The 16759-nt window shown below is 43.7% G+C and overlaps 1 protein-coding gene across 1 annotated transcript in view; it reads right to left on the minus strand.

Moving 5' to 3' along the window:
* LOC132010476 (uncharacterized) overlaps positions 1 to 8885 on the minus strand; it is a 556343-nt gene extending 547458 nt beyond the window's left edge. The window contains exons 1-2 of the mRNA XM_059388320.1: positions 8511 to 8885; positions 7380 to 7624 (exon numbers count right to left, since the gene is read on the minus strand). Coding sequence (XP_059244303.1) covers positions 7380 to 7624; positions 8511 to 8673 — 408 coding nt within the window. The 5' untranslated portion in view covers positions 8674 to 8885. The remainder of the gene's footprint in view (positions 1 to 7379; positions 7625 to 8510) is intronic.
* Positions 8886 to 16759: the final 7874 nt, after the last annotated feature.

Consider the following 16759-nt stretch of genomic DNA (forward strand, 5'->3'; position numbering starts at 1 on the left):
TAAAAATATTGACTATACCAAGTGTTGACAATGTTGTGGAGCAACTGGAATTCTCAGGCATTGATGGTGAGAAAGCAAGCTTGATCAGTACATTTGGAACAGCTATATGTGAAAACAGACTGGTAGTTTCTTATAAAGTTAAATACAACCCAGCAGTCCCATTCCTAGGGATTTACCCAAAACAAATAAAAATGTCTCTCCACAAAAGAAAAAAAAAATGTTTCTTAATAAAAGCCAAAAATCTATAAACCACCCAAATGTCCATCAACAAATGAATGGATAAACAATATGTGGTATGAAATATTACTCAGTTAAAAAAAGAAAGACAGACACCTACTGATAAAAACATCAAAATGAGTAAATACCAAATACATTTTGTCCAGGAAAATAAGTCAAATGCAGAAGACTAAATACTATTTGACTCCATTTATATGAAATTTTGGAAAAGGCTGGGGACAGAGTGAGGGAACTGTCTGCAGAGGGATGAGAAAGAAGTCTTTGGAGGTGAAGGAAACCTTCCACATCCTGTTTGGGGTGGCAGCTACACGGGTATTAGCAATTGTCAAAACTCACTTAACTGTACACTTGAAAAGGGTGAATTTTACTACATGTAAATTATGCCAGGAAACCTCACTTCAAAGAGAAAAATAGATGATAAAATAGAAAGGGTCTAACCTGGGGAGGAGGGCTTGCAATCCTGCAAAACAGGTGGCATGGGAAGTGTGGCAGGACAGACAGGGCAAACCCTGTCCCTGGTATTGGGAATGGAACTTGACCTTTGGTTATTGGGAAAGCAAACCAAGAAAGGGGAGTCGTTTATTAGTTAATGTCTCTATATTGCCCAGTCTCTTTTCATTTAGCTACTTCTAATGCTTGTTAGGTCAACACTTCACTTTAAAAAAAGAAAAAAGAAAAGTTTTAAGTTTCCCCACTTACAAAGAACTTGGCTTGTGGTCTCATTTCTCCGATGGCCCTCCCAACATCCTACAGCATCACGATCTGTGTATCAGTGTGTCTCTGCCATGAAACTGTGGCTTTCTCTTTTCAAGTTTGTGATCGCAGCATCTGGAGGTGTATAAGGAGTGTGGACTGACTCTTCAAGGCAGCATTCAATATAAACACTACTGATAAGGGCCCACTTTGTGCCAGGCATGGTGCCAAAAGAGTGTGTGCTCAGGAATGAACAGCTCACCCCCAGCCTATACCATCTAAAAATAAGGAACCCACTGTCCAAGGTACCTTCTCCTGCAGGACTCCCTCTGTAGGCTGTAAAGTCCAAATATAAGCACAGAAATGTATTGACATGTAGATTCAAAAGTCAAAGAAAATACTTTAGAGCTTTGAACAGGAAACCAACTTGCTTTAGTTTAGGGCAGACAAAAAAAAAAAATGTAAATGTATTTCATTCCAATGGGCATGAGTTCCATGGAAGATCTATATTTTAAAACATCAGAGCCCAATCACATTCATCCTGAGATTATCTGTTCAGCAGATGTGAAACGTATCACTGATTTCATTTCGTAAGTGGAAAAACTAGCCTGTACATAAGCCACAGAAGACTTAATTTTCCACTGTATTCTTTCTTTTCAAATGTTAGGAAATTAACACTAAAAAAATATTTCAGGTTCTTTAAGTGTATTTGTCTGTCTGTAGCTGTCTGGTTCTTGCCTACTCTCTTTGCCTCTACATCTCTCTGTTGTTTTTGTTTTTTCTTTTTTCTTTTTCTTTTCTCTCCCTTCCCTTCTGCTTCCCTCTCTGTCTCCTGTCCTGCTCTCCTCCCATTTCCTCCTCTCCCTCCCTAGAAGAGTTATACCAGTTATTTTGCCCCCTGATATACACTCCCCTTGATCTGGTAACAGCACCTTGATTTTCCTCCCCAGGGACTATACCCCTTCCAAAGAATACAATTTGTAAGACCCTTCAACCTAATGCTTGCTCTTCCTTGACCAAGAGGCAGATATCTGATCCAAGCAAGATCCATTAGATAACCTTGCCCTGGACTTTGGCTCTTGAGTAGTGACAGAAAGGCAAAAAGATGGCTGGAATTTATTCTTCTCGTGTCAGTGCCTTTGAGAGACCTTTCCTCACTTTCTACAACTTAGATCTTCTGAGATCTCCCGGCTGCAGTGTTTCTCAAAACCAGTTTTATCATTTCTCCCTTGATTCTGCAATTACCTTACAACCTTACAATAAAATACCCTTTTGCTCAAATTAAAGTCAGTTTCTATCTCTTGCAAACAAAGAGCCCTAAAAGATACAACTTTTTAGTTCAATCATTTCTTTTTAAGTCTTAAAATGTGCCACCCACTTCTCCCAAAAAGCCATAAATGTCATCTGTAAAAGCAGGCTATGCATTTGCTTTATTATTTTATTATTTATTCTATTATTTTATTTTTGCATGTACCCCTGGGTCTTGGGCTAGGATGCAGGGGTCTTCTATCCTGGTCTTCCTTGGCTTTCCTGGTGAGAGAGGTCTGTTGACAAGTCAAGATAAAGAGTAACTCTTTCCTAATCTCCTGCCCACCAGGAAAAGACATCAAGGCCCACAGGACAAAATCAGGTCAATGAGTACCAGCTTGGCTTGATTGTCTGTACCACTTGCAGCCCCACAACCCTCTGGGGAACTAGAAATTCTAGGTGAACTTGGAGTCCCAACTCCTTCTCCTTTTCAGAACCTTGGATCACAAAGGTAATAATAATGATTACAATTATTAACAATTACTGAGCAGTCAGTACCTATGAAGCACTGAATAACAAATCATATACAGTTTATCTCTGTTAAGCTATATAATAACTGTTATTCCTATTTTACAGATAAAAATACTGAGACGTGGAAAGGTCAGGATCTTACTGAGATTAAGAGCCAGTGAAAGACAGAGCCAAGAGCAAATGCAGGTCTTTCTGATTTCACTCTTAATCAGAAAGCCAATACTCTTCATCACCATGACATCGTGCCAAATATGGGCAAGTTTCTGCTTCTGTGCTGGAAATCAGAGTTCACCTGGCTAATACAAATACAAACATGAAAGGGCTTCCATTATTTTTCATGCCAGCAACAAACACCCAAGGGGTTAGGCATCAAAGTGAACTGTCTTGATTTTATCAATTGCCTTTTCTCCTCTACTTGCCACTTGAGACTTTGCTGTCCTCTGTGTACTGACAAACCCTTTCTTACCTGGCACAGGAATGTTTTTCAGGATAAAATAAAAAAGAAGACTATCACTCGCCATAAGTTAACAGCACTCAAGAGCTTTGCCAAAGTTGTAACTCCCATAGGGCTCACTGTAGCAGGTTGTAGAGCTCTGGGGACCTCAACCTTTGTACTTTGCAAGCTGCTCCTACTCACCAGAAAAAAAGGGGGGGAAGAGTTAACCCCAATCAAATTGGGCTCTTAAATACTCTCTCAAAGATCTCTCAAGTATAAACAAAGTCTTAAACCCTAGAAGGATAAAATGAAAATCATCAAGATGTTCGCAAATTCATTCAACAAATGTTGACTGGACAAGTTGAGCTAATAGTACTGTGCCAAAGTTAATTTCTTCATTGGACTATACACAGCAGCATAATTAAGAAGGATATTAACATTAGAGGAAGCTGGGTAAAGGGTATATGGGAACTCTCTGTCTTTTGTTTGAAACTCTTCTATAAATCTGAAGTTATTTCAAAATTAAAGGCTTTAAAAAAATGTACCGACAGGCTGGGTAAGGGATTCCCTACAGCAACCTTCATAAGAATGCCAATTTAGGACAGCATGACTGTTGAAATGAGAATAATCATGTCCATCAGTGAAATATCACTGTAGGAACAGCACAGAGTCTCTCTAATTCTAAACCACAAGAACATATTTTGCAAACCAAGGCTTTAAGGAAAACTGAGCAAAGAAGTGAGCTTGGTCATGATAACTCACATCCAGGCCATAAACATGTACTTCACAGTAAATGGTAGATGGTTGTGTGGTGTGTGTGTGTGTGTGTGTGTGTGTGTGTGTGTGTTGAGGGGGCAGAGAGAAAGAGAGGGGAAGAAAAGGGGAGAATACATGAATGAGATGAAGCTAAAGCAGAACAGAAAGAATCATTTACATCACTCATCTGGGATCAGAAGTCGTCACACATTTGTATAAGTAACTAGATATCACAGATGGAGTGAGTTCCTAGATGAGTTCCTAGTCCTCAACAGAAGGACTTTAACTTTTCCAAAGAAAGTTTCAGAAATACCTATCCAAGAGTTATTCAGCATTAGCAACACATTTCAGAAATGTCTTGAATAGCCCTAGGAAATGGAATATCTAAGGCCTAATAAAAGAAAGTTTTGAGGATGATCAAATGGGTGGGGGGTGGGGAGCTCTTTCAAGGACAGGAAGGTCTCTTACTTAAGGACATAACCATGCATCTGCAAGACCAGAAGGAAAGAGTTCTGTCCAGTTTAGAGAAACTCTTCTCTGATACAAGGAAGAAGGGCTTGAGATAATGGGTGAGGAAATACCCCCCAAAGAGGGGGACCAACTTGTCTTTGGATGTCATTGCAAGAAGAGGTAACTGGTTTTTGTAAAGGTTTAATATAAACCTGCCTCAAAGCAGAGAGGGGAGGCATAAATGGTTGATTTAGGTTCTACGCCAATTCACCAAATCAAAGCACACGTAGCATGTATCTGCTTTAACAGACAGGAATCAGGCATTGTTATTCTAGGAACAGAAAGTGCCAGTCACATCATGAAACTCTGGTGTAAAAAATCCTTTGACTGATCCAGTTTTCTAACCTTTCCTCCCATTTCAGAGACTTTCTGAGGATGTACAACCGTGCACCTGCAATTCAGGAGACAAGTTGACCTGGCACTGAGCTCTGATTTCTTTTCCAGTAAGACAACTGGGGTAATTTCATGAGAAAATAAATCATGGCCCCCATAGCAGAATCTGAAAAAAAAAAAAAAAAATGCCATTACTCCCCAGACACTTTATTTTGTGGGGAGGGGAGTTTTATTCACTGATATCCTATTTATAGTACCTTTGCTCTGAGGAAGATTTAAGATAAATAATAGAGCACTCAAAACTCATATTGCTTTAGTTTCATGAATGAAAAGGAAATTCAATTGTTCATTGCATTACATTTGTACATTATTGTATTTAAATCCTATCATGAAAATAGCCCCACTTCACCCCAAAGAACTTAGTAAAACCACACTCCACTTTATCCCACTTTGTCTTCCATTTATATTTTAGTACAATAATTTGGTCAGACACCCAAAGGCCTCCCACTAATGAAAGCAGGATTTGCTAAGAAAGATCAATTTATAACCTGCCCTCGTACCCATGAAAGACAAAAAGAGTTATTAAAGTCTGAAACACAGCAACGGGCCTCAAACTCAGAAGAGCCATAGGGAGAGTACCAGAAGGAAACGAAGGGTTAACACAGCTGATTTCTGGCTTAAGAGAAGGATGCAACATGATTTTTTAAAGCAAGCACCTGGAGGGAAAAAAGTAATATTTTGTTTCCACCTCAAGAAATTGCAGACAAACGTAAAGCAAATCACATCAGTGGAATACTCAATTATCTGAACATGCTAATTAACGATATGTAATCAACCCGCTTTCAGGCCTTTCTTCACCTGCTGTAATTTCGTAGTGCATTGCCTTCCTTATTTCTCACAACCGGTAGAACATTAGACAGTCTGCATGGTGCATCAAAGGGAAACAAATAAGCACAGATTTTTGCTGATGGCAGGAATTTCTCATGCTCAGGGCATATGAACCAACAATATGGAAACGGCAGCACTGGCTGAATATTTTAATTATTCCCCACACCTATTCTGCAAAAGACACTTAAAGTTCGATTAGGTAATATGATACTCAGTAACCGTTATTTCATAAAACTGAGCACACACAGTCATTTAAAATAGTAAATATGCAGTCATGACAGAATTAAATATTCATGAAATCAAGAGCAACCGGAAAGCTGAGGATATTATAATATTAAAATTCATCATAGTTTTTACAATGTAAATCTTGTATGCATCCGTCAGGCACCCTGGTTCCGTCTAGTGGATGTTCAAATTCCAGTTCCATGGTAGACTGTCATTTAAATTACAATATTGATTTGGGTAGATAAACAACAATGTCAATCCTTACCGCAGTTTCAAAATGCAAAACAATTTTGAACATTTGCAAATACCAACTTGTTAAGCGAGTTCGTCTCCAAATACAGAACAGCAACACTCAACGTGATCCCAACATGGGTCAGATATTTGTTTAATCCCCTAGGACCTTCCAGAAGGTCCAACAGAAACCAAGGCAATCTCCTAGAAGGAGGACTCATGACAAGCAATTCTCCTCTAACCAGGCAAAGCGGCTATTTTTCCTGCACATTTCCTTAAGGGTTCAAAAGTCAGAAAGTATATTGACCGACCCTCCTTGGGTTCGCGTATCCTGATTTGTTGCACCAACTTTTTTCCCAACATGAGCAGTCAGTTTCAAAACGTATTGACAAACGCATGTGTACACTTTACACAGATACGACTAAATAACGCTAGCTTCCACAAAACGGAACTCCAAGCGTGAATGGGAGAAGACTATGCTCAGAGACCAAGCTGTAATAAATACACTCTGGTGATATTACCAAGGCAAGTATTTTCTATGCCATTCCCTTTACTTTGCAATTTTCTCAACAGAAGAAACATCAGCACCAGAGAATGATGGCATTTGAGCAATTTTATACTGGAATCCAATTACCTGAAGAACTCCCCTCTCCACAGTAAGAAGTAGCTATCCCCTGGTCTACAATGACACAGCAGGGCAGCAAAAGATTACCAGGGCTCCTCTGCTGCCAGGCACCTGGTCCCGGCCCTCCTAGCTAGGAGGGCGCCAGCTGAGGAGGAGAACCTGGAGTTGAGAGCTGGGTTCGGCAGCGCTCTCCATTCTGCAAATGAGCCAAACTTTGCTCCCATTGTTGCCATCTTAAGGTTGATGTCACCTCCCTCCAAGGAGTCTTGGAAGCCACTTGGCAGCTCCCGAAGGCACGCTTCCCCTTGACCTACATCATCTAAATAAGCCTTGGTTATACTGTGTGGGCAAGCAAAGGTCTCTCCACACGGCTCTCCGGAGGTGCCGTGCTCTACCCCGGGCATCACACCGCATGTACCAGACTTTTCTCGGCACACACCTCTGAATACGGAAACCAGGACAGACTCCCGCACACGCCTTCCAGTTCGGAAAGTCACTCTCTCCCATCGACTCCCCTCAACCGCACGCCTTCCCCACATCTGCAACCCCCACCACCACACAAACGAGGGGAGGGGGTGGGGGAGCGGAGGGGTTAAAGTGACAGCCACTACTAGAGATCCTCGGTTTTGGTCGAAAGGTGTCACAGCTCCAGCACTGTGGACCTACCTTGCTCTCTCCTTTCTCCCTGCTGGGTCTCGCCTCGGGATCGTCGCTGTCCTCCGCTCCTGCACTCTCACCGCCGGGCACTTCATCCTGAGCCAGCGGCTGCTGCTGCGGCTGCGGCTGGGGCTGGGGCTGGGGCTGGGGCGGCTGTGGCGGCGCCTGGCAGGCTCCGCCAGCCCCCTGGGAGCGGGGGATGGGCTCCGGGCGCGGAGAAACTCCCTCAACATCCATCTCCATCTTCCCATTCACTGGAGGGCAAGACAAAAGCGGAGCGGGGACTTGGCAGCGGCGCCCGGCGGCTCCTCAGCTGCCCGTGGCACGCATGGCTCGCCGAGGAGGGGCCGCCTCCCGCGCGCCCTCCCTCCTGCCGCCCTTCGCCCGCGCTCCCCGCAGCTCCGCTCGCCCGCTCGGCTCGGGCGCTGGCGGCGTCTGGGCCGGGGCGCGCGGGGAGCGGGGGGCCGCGTGTCCTTGGAGCGGTGGCCTTCGGGCGCCCCCGGCAGCCCCGCTAAGCAGAGCGCATCCCGGCGGCGGCGGCGGCGGCGGTGGCGGCGGCGACGCCTCCCAGCCGCGCGCCCAGCCCCGGGGCCGCCCGGGGACTTGCTCTCCAGCCGGGCCTCCAGATTCGCGGTGCTTTCCAGCCTCTCCTGGGGCCCCTCGGCGTCTCCCCTCCCCTCCAACCTTCGGAACAAAGTTACTGGAAGAACGGCCGGGCGATACGGACAAGGACTAGGGGCTGCCAGGTGCGAGTGAAGCCCTACCATCCCCGCCCGCTGACCAAGCGCCGACCCCTCACCTTTGCCCTCGCCCCGGCGCCGAGGAGCCGAGGAAAGGAGGGGTTTCCGACCTGCGCCAGGTGGTGGCGGGGAGGACCGGCGGGAGGGGGAGCATGCGGAAGGCTGGGGGCCGGTGCGCCCACCCCTGAGCCCCCGCGCCCCCCACCTCCGCGCGGGCCCGGCCCCCCGCCCCGCCCCCCGCGCCGAGCGTGTCTCCGGGGTCAGCCCTCCGGAGCGTGCGTGAGTGGGTCCCCGGGCTCCCGCTCCTCGGTCTGCTCCGCCGCCGCCGGCTCCGCGCTAGAGAACTGGAGTGAAGAAGCTGCGGAGCCGGCGGCCAGCTCCGGGCAGGAAATCGACCTACCCTCGCCTCCGGCCCGATCGCGGGCGGGAACCGGGAAGGGGTGGGGCCCCGCGTGGACCGCGAGGACGCGAGGCTCGCAGCGCGCGGGAGTTGTGCGTAAAGGTCGGCCAGAGAGGGTCGATGGGGGAGGTGGAGGGCGAAGCGAGAAGTCGCTGCCAGGCATTGACTGCAGCGTGCCCCGGGGTGGGCGCCAACTGGGCGCCGCCGCTCCCAAGTGGTGAGCTCTCCTGTGCTGGAAGGGCGTCCTCCGCAGGGCAGGTCTCCAGGAGGTTCCGGTGGTGACCCCAGGCGGGGCAACGAGCTGCGTCTGCAAATATAGGTAGATAAAGGTGACAAGGGTAGACTTGGAAATTCTTAAATCGGGGCTCACCGACAGTCAGGTGATCAGCATGACTTCTAAATTTATCACCACTTGGTCCTGGGGAGTAGCTTTCAACTTCGCGGGAACTGCTAACTGCAACTCTGTACGTCCAGGAGGGACCCTTCAGCAGCTATGAAGAGAAATAGCAGGTTATTAAGAACCTGTTTAATATTAAATAGAGCCCATTGTTCTGGGCTTTGAGTTCCATAATGCCCCCAAATGGATCAGCAGATAAATGAACTATTCATGCATTTCTTAGCAGAGGGTGGCCTTTTTTCCATAACATATAATGTATCACAGATAACGCTTACCTAATGAAACTAGAAAATTGCATTGTTCCTGACTGCTTTGCATTAACTTAAGACAACTTTTCCATATAAAGACACTGTCTCAGTAGATGCAATTACACAAGAACACATCATTAGGTCCTATCCTTCAATGCAATCTCTTAATCTCTGACTCTGCGTGTAAATGTGACAGAAATTAATTGCCACTTTAATTTAATCGGTGTAGACAGCCGATCTGGATATTGCAATGTGAACATGCTTTCGCAGAGAAAAAAGTTTGGGAACTGAATTACTCATATGCTTCTCTTCAGAATTTCTAAAAACCAGATTTCAAGCTCATTTTCTAAGTTGGGAACTTATAAAAAATAAAATATGCTTGCATTAGTCTGCAATTCACTGTATGGCATATGACCCTTTATGTTGTAAGACATCAGCCAGAAACATACATTGTAATAAATCAATTCTTGTCGTATTTTTATAACAGTAAATTACATTATGTGTGTAAAGTGCTTAGCAGAGTGCATTAGTGCATAGTGAGCACTCCACAATCATTGCCTGTTAAGCTGAAAATAATAAGATGATAGAAATGCACTGTGAGCACTCATCTGAGGACCTCTATTTCGGAAGAAATTGCCAGTTTAATATTTTTTATATAAGTTATTCTAAAAGATATTTTGTATTTTCGAAGAATGAAACCCCTTCTGAAGACAAAAAAAAAAAAAAAAGTCAGTGTGGTGTTTTATGCAATAAAGTTTTGAATCTGTCAGATTTTCTTTCCCCAGCGTAGAAGTAAAAATTATATGTCAGGTCCAACATGAGCTCGAACAGCTGACTGGTAAGTTATTACTCTTACATGCTTGTCACTTCCAAATGTGTTTGTGAACTTCTTTCAAGTCTTAAATGAAGATTAAATCAAAATAAAGATACAATGCTTTAACTAAATTTGTTCTAAATTTAGCCACATGCTTGTAAAGAGTCCCCCTGTTAAATGCAAATATTTTTCTTTCTCTGCCCTTCTATTTTTTGGGGACACAGATTTTTTTTCTTTTTTGCATCTGTCATAAGTAAATATGGGCTCAGAAAATATATTACATCTCAAAACTGTTGATTGCACCTAATTATGCATGTAAATTGCTACTTCAAGCATGCAGACAGCTTGCAACATTTTGAAAATTTTGCCCTAGTAGTCATCTGAGGTATTTGTGTTACTATTTTGCTTTTGCCTTAAATGACTTCATTTTCCGATTAGCCTCCCGATAATGATGGATCTATGAATAATTTTGACCTTTTGATGTCTCTCTTTTAGATGATTCAAATTAGCAGATCAGCACTTTAAACAAAATCAACCTTCTTATTGTTTATACCAGACCATTTGATGTTTTGAGTCATAGAAAAGAGAGTTTTCAAAAAGGTGTCCTGAAAGAAACATCTAACCCCTTGCTACTGAAAATGTGGTCAATGGCGCTTTAGCATCCCAACACCTGTATTGTTAGAAACACAGTCTCAGGCCCCATTCCAGACTTACTGCATCACAGTCTGCATTTTAACATGATCCCCCAAGGGATTCCTACCACATGCAAGTTTGAGAAGCACTGTTCTAATACATCACATAGTTGGCCTTTCAACATCTTAATTATCTTTGGCACTATTCCCCTAAAATATTCTGGGAGAGACTTACTAGGAAAACACAATCACAGAAACTTTTTTTCCGCCTTGGTCAAGGTCCCTCCTTGCCTTCCCTTGCAGGATCTTAGTGCTGCATAATGAGAAGTTATGTAAATTAGGAATGTAAATATGTTGTATATCTGGTAATGGATTAGAAGTATACAATTTTTTCACATCAAAAGGCATTAACCTAAAAAGAGAAGAGCAATTTATCTTGAATAATAAATTTTATGCAAACATGTGGAACTAGTTCCTTTAGCTTTGGTTATTTTTGACCTGCCTGAGAATTGAAAGTCCACAGTTTCCTCTCTGCCTGGATTATTGATACATTCTGTTACCATGAAAGCAGAAACCACCAAGTTTGGGTCTGTGCAATGACTAATAAAGCTTTAGTAATTTGGCATAAAGATGGACTAAACTATATGCCTCAGTATTTTTAGGAACTAACAGAACTTGTTACTTGAAAGAATTTCTCTAAAGTGCATATAGGTAGAGCAATAAACTGTTACTTTGAAAGGCTATCAAGTACAGTAGTTCTCACCTTTAATGTATATGGTATACCTGGGGAAAGCTGTTGAAAATGCAGGTCATGATTCAGCAGGACAGGATCTAGGCCAGAGAATATGCATTTCTTACAAACTTCTAGGTGAAGCCAGGGCTTTAGGTCCTCAGACCTAACAGAGCTGCTTTATCATCACTAATGATTCTTACATTTTAATCACCGGGAGAGTGATCACTTGGAGATATTTTATATCTATCATGCCCAGACTACCCGCTTCCAGACAAATCTGATCCGAATCTTTGGAGGTGAGAGCTAGGCATCAGTGGTTTTTAAACCTACCCAAGTAGTAATGATATTTAGACAAGATTGGAAATCACTGTAAATCTGTGATTCTCCAAGGATGGTCCCCATTACCAGCAGCAGCCGCACTTGAGGGCCAGATATAAATGATGGCTCTCAGGCTCCACCCCCAACTTACTCAGTATCCACAGTTGAAGACCTACCTACAGGTGATATGGTTGCACATTTAAAGTTTGAGAAGCATAACAGCAACCGGATCACAACTCTTTTATCTCTTGGCCTTTTATTTGGCTTTTTATGGATCTACACCCTTCCTATACATTTGTAGAGAACCTCCTGGATAAAGTTCTGAGAAGAGGAATCCACGAGCATCCTAGCTGCCTTACTATCTCTGTGATTAGTGGCACTGGCTAGCAGAACATTTCTGAAATATTAGAAATGTTCTATATCTGTGCTCTTCAATAAGTAGCCACCAGCCACATGTGGCCAATGAGCATATGAATTATGGCGAATGTGAAAAACTTTTAATTTTATTTCATTTTAATTGATTCAAATTTAAATAACCTCATGTGGTTATTGGCTCCCCTATTGAACACAGCAGCTCTAGAGTAATCACCCTTCCTGTTGTTCAACCCTTATTCAAATTCCCAGGTTGAACACAGGACCCTCCTGCTCAGTTTTTGTATGTATTAATCCCTAGTGAATGCATCAGGATGAAAAACATCTGCCTTGCCACCTCATTTACATAATAAGTAACATTATGCTTATTATTTTGAATGAGAGGAGTTTAACTTGAATTAAATGCCACCAAAAGTTGTCAAAACCTTTTTCATAGTATTCATAATTACGTAGCTTTAATTTTACAGCCTTTTCAGACGTCAGCACACATAGGGTGCATTTGGAACTGCCTTAAGAAAAGGAGACAAAAGAGTGCAAATAGATTCTGGGTAGAAGACACATGAAGATACCCCTCCCCCAATATCTTATTGGTGCAAACTGGAAAGTTGCAAAAATTAAGAGTGGATCTCTTTTGAAAATAAATACCAAAACTTGAAGAGTCCTCTCAAAATGGAAGATGAGATACAAAACAAAGGAGGGATCAAGGAGCTGAGGTGACAAAAGAGAGTAAATGAAATTCAAGGTAGAAATGTACTCCACAATTATCCAGAATGTAAATACCTGATCTGTGGAATGGGAGAGGATAGGAGGGAAGGAGGGATGGGCAGAGTACGAAACAAAAATACTCATTATCTGAAGACAGGCACCAGCATCTGAGTCTTCCCTTCTCCAGGATGAGAACAAGCAGCAGCCACTGTTAGTTACCTCAGCCCTGCCTGCTGGCTCTCAAGTACGCTCCAGACATCAACCCCATGAGGTAGGTAGGTGCCATCAGGAAAGAGATTATTCAAAGGACATGATTTTAACTGACACATCTCAGAATTAATTTTTTTTTTTAAATCCCTACTCGAGAGGGAAGAGGACAGCATTCAAATAAAGTCCATCCTCTGCCTTGAAAAGGTCATGTGGCGTTTCCAAGCTGCATTAACCACAACCTATCTTATAAAAGGAGGCTAACACTAGGAAAATATTTCATCATCGTTATATTCATATTTCATCAGGGTCTCTGCCTTGCCCAGCTGCTGATTTGGTACTGTATGTTACAAGATTATGCCCACAAAGAAATGTGTAGCTAAGGGCAACAGCCTCACTTCTGAGGACGGTCACTTCATAGCAACTGAAACCAATAAATAGACTGCCGTTGTTGTCCTCAGAAAAGAAACTCCGAGGGACTTCAGACAATATGATTTCAGGAGGTTGGCCGCCAACTCAGAGGCCATTCAAAACTCGTTTTGACTCTCACGCAGGAGTCTTCAGATCCCATCAACCAGACTCCTTTTCTGCAGAAAGTGAGGGCAAGTTTCTTTATAATCCACATCAATCTACCTCAGAAAGGAGGAGGCGGAGTAACCCTGAAAGCAAAAGAAAATATTTACTTCCTTCCCCCATGGACAACAAAGGCCAAACCCAGTTCTATGTGTATGCGACTTTGCTGATAGCCTACGTGCTGTTAAAATGCAGCTGATTAAAAATTAAACCACATGCTCTAATCATTGTTGTAAGGTAATGTTTGGAGGATTCCTCCACCCTTGTTCAGACATACGCATGTTTCTCGGCTAAAGTTATAGGTGCAGTTTATAGACCTAAGGATTCCAAGGATTCTGAACTTTAATTTCGGGGCCACCTGAAAATATTCCCAAGCATTGCAGCTTTAAGAGCCATCACCTTGTGCTGTGGTGATATTGGAGCCCGTCTGTCTAGTGAGAGCCCTTGTTTGGCTTCTGGTATCTTATATAGAATGCCAGCTTTGCTGAGCTGGTCCTAGACTTGATTAGTGCCAAAATACCACCTTTGTTACCAATAAAGAGCAGCTTAGAGGAGCTAGCTTGCATCTGTAAGCAATTGCTCCTCCTATTTCTGAAAACCACCCCAGCCCCACCCCAGATGGGGGTGGAGACAGATCTACTCAGTGATGGTCTTCCTAGGGCTTTTGCAAGCTTTCCTTATGTGTGTCTTTCAGGCAGCTAGCTTCCAGGAGGTACAAGGAAGAGGCCAGGAAGCTCAGTTCATTCTCCCCAAATTCACTGGGAAGGTAAGAGGTATCTTAAGGGGAGATGCTAGGAGGATCCTGAACACCTACATACAGAAAGAAACATCAGGAGTAGGGAAGAAGTGTTCAGCTCCAAAGAAATTCTGATTCCTTGTCAACCCCAGGTCCCATGTCCCCTATCCTCCTCGCTCCCTGGGGTCTCCTGTCCTGGGTGGCAATTCTGGGAGCCCATGCTGGACAGCTCCATTTCCTGCCTCTTTGATTCACTCCTGTGGTCACCAGCCTACCACCAGCTCTACCAGTCACCCTCCCCTCAGTTATGGGCACTAACTCATTGGGTCTTAGATGTGGTTGGTCAGAATTAATATTCCTCTTACAAAGCTGTCAAGAATTAAACTCCTGACCTGGCTCTCATTAGCATCATGCTAGAATCAACTGAGCAAACCAGACATTTTACAGAGGTGTAAAGCTTGCCGAGGTGCTGCTGTAGCAAGTGCCTTTTATCTTACAAGTGCCTAATAAATATTACATTTTCATAATTTGGCTTTTTACACCAGAAATTATCTTTCATTCCCTTGTGTAGTATATTTTAGAAGACCCACCTAATGTAGTGCCTTACACATGGTGGGACTAAATAAATGTTTGAGAATGAATATTAAAGACCTTTTATGTGACGGCTCAGAAATGATTTTGCATCTCGTCTTGGAAAACAAGAAAAGGCCATTTGGAAACTAGGTTTTCACCATGGACTTCCTGTGGCCACATGTTTATATCAATGACACTGAATAATTGCAGGAAGGTAAAGAACCATAACTTGCTCTGTCTGAGCCTCCATTCCCTTTCTGAATTGAGGGACCTATCATTTGTTTCAGCTCAAAGATCTAAAAATAGGGGCACCTGGGTGGCTCAGTGGGTTAACACTCTGCCTTCGGCTCAGGTCATGATCCCAGGCTCCTGGGATCAGGCCCCGCATCGGGTTCTCTGCTTGCAGGGAGCCTGCTTCCCCCTCTCTGTCTGCCTGCCTCTCTGCCTACTTGTGATCTCTCTCTCTGTCAATAGATAAATAAATTTTTTTTTTAAAAAAAAAGGATCTAAAAATAGTAGATATTTTTCCTGACCAAAGCAACCAATAATCAAGTGAGAGTGGGACACCCTCTACAATTCGTAACGATATGCTTTCATTTTCATCTATTGAATAGCAGATCCCTTATTTTTGGATATGGCCATTGGTCCCTGGGTCATGATGTCCTTATCTGTACACAGGGATTTTCATTTTGGAAGCAGAGTATAAGCAACATATACAACTATAGTCATAATTAGAAAAGACATTGTGGAAAACTAAGAATCTAAATGTAAATATGGACTAGGAAACAAGCCAGGAGACAGCCATGGATATAATAAATGAGGTCCTGGGGAAACCCCACAGAGTGTGATGATGAGTTGTACCATTCACCTGGATGTATTTTTAGAGCAAAGGACCACTCTTGTGGGGAGATTGAAATTTGAATGGGTGATATATACATTTTTAATAGAAAAGTATTCTCATATTCTTTAAGAATATCATGCACATGCTTTGAAATTAAGGCATAAGTAAATAGCAACTGTTTGCTTCTTCTCACTACTTCCTCAGCAGGCAGGCCTCCGGGCTCTGCTCTTGTTCACAACATTGTGTTGTAAACTGGTCACCGTCCCACAGCCGAAATCAGTACTCTTCCAGCTTTTGATCTTAGCTGGCCACCTGTCTCATATCTCACTCCAACCTTCTCAACCTTCTCCCTCCCCAGCCTCTGACTATTCCCTACTGTCTTTCTGACCCTCCCAGACTCATCTCCAAGTGACCTTCCCTAGTCCACATATATACTCTTTCTTCACAAAACTTCAACTCGCTCATCTTAGAGAAATAGTGCTCGCGTCACCACCAGGGAGATGAAGCCAAGCATTAGACATTTATTGATGGCATCTCTTTAATTATTATAACAGCTCTCTGCAGCAGCCATTACTAATCCTGTTGGATGCACGAGGACACAGAGGTTCTGCCAGTCCAGGAAACAGACCTAAAGCCTGTCTCTGGTAGTAGCAGGATCAGATGTTTGAACCCAGGCGCCTCTGGCTTAAGTGGCATGCTCCTTCACCGCCTATGTATATCAATTATCTGTGGCTGTGTGATAGGCCACCCCAGAACTGAGTGCCTGAAACAATAATAATTATTTACGTTGAGCGCCCGTCTGCCTGGCAGACGGAGCTCAGTAGGCAGGCCACGCCTCTGCTCCATGCTGGAGCTCCGCTGAGGATGGCTCCCTCACAGGGCTGGCAAGCCACGGCTGGCTCTTGTCTGGGAGCTCAGGGCCTCCCCTCCCCTCCACATGGGCTTCCCCTGATTCTATGTGGGCTTCTTCCAGCATGGAAGCTGGGTTCCCAAAGAGAACCTAATAAAGGGAGGCAGAAGTACAAGGCACTTTTATGACTTGGTCGCGTATGGTCATTTCTGTTATACGGCGGTTGAGGCAGACGCAAAGTCCCACCCAC

The sequence above is a fragment of the Mustela nigripes genome, chromosome 2 (assembly GCF_022355385.1).
Source record: "Mustela nigripes isolate SB6536 chromosome 2, MUSNIG.SB6536, whole genome shotgun sequence".
NCBI lineage: Eukaryota > Metazoa > Chordata > Mammalia > Carnivora > Mustelidae > Mustela > Mustela nigripes.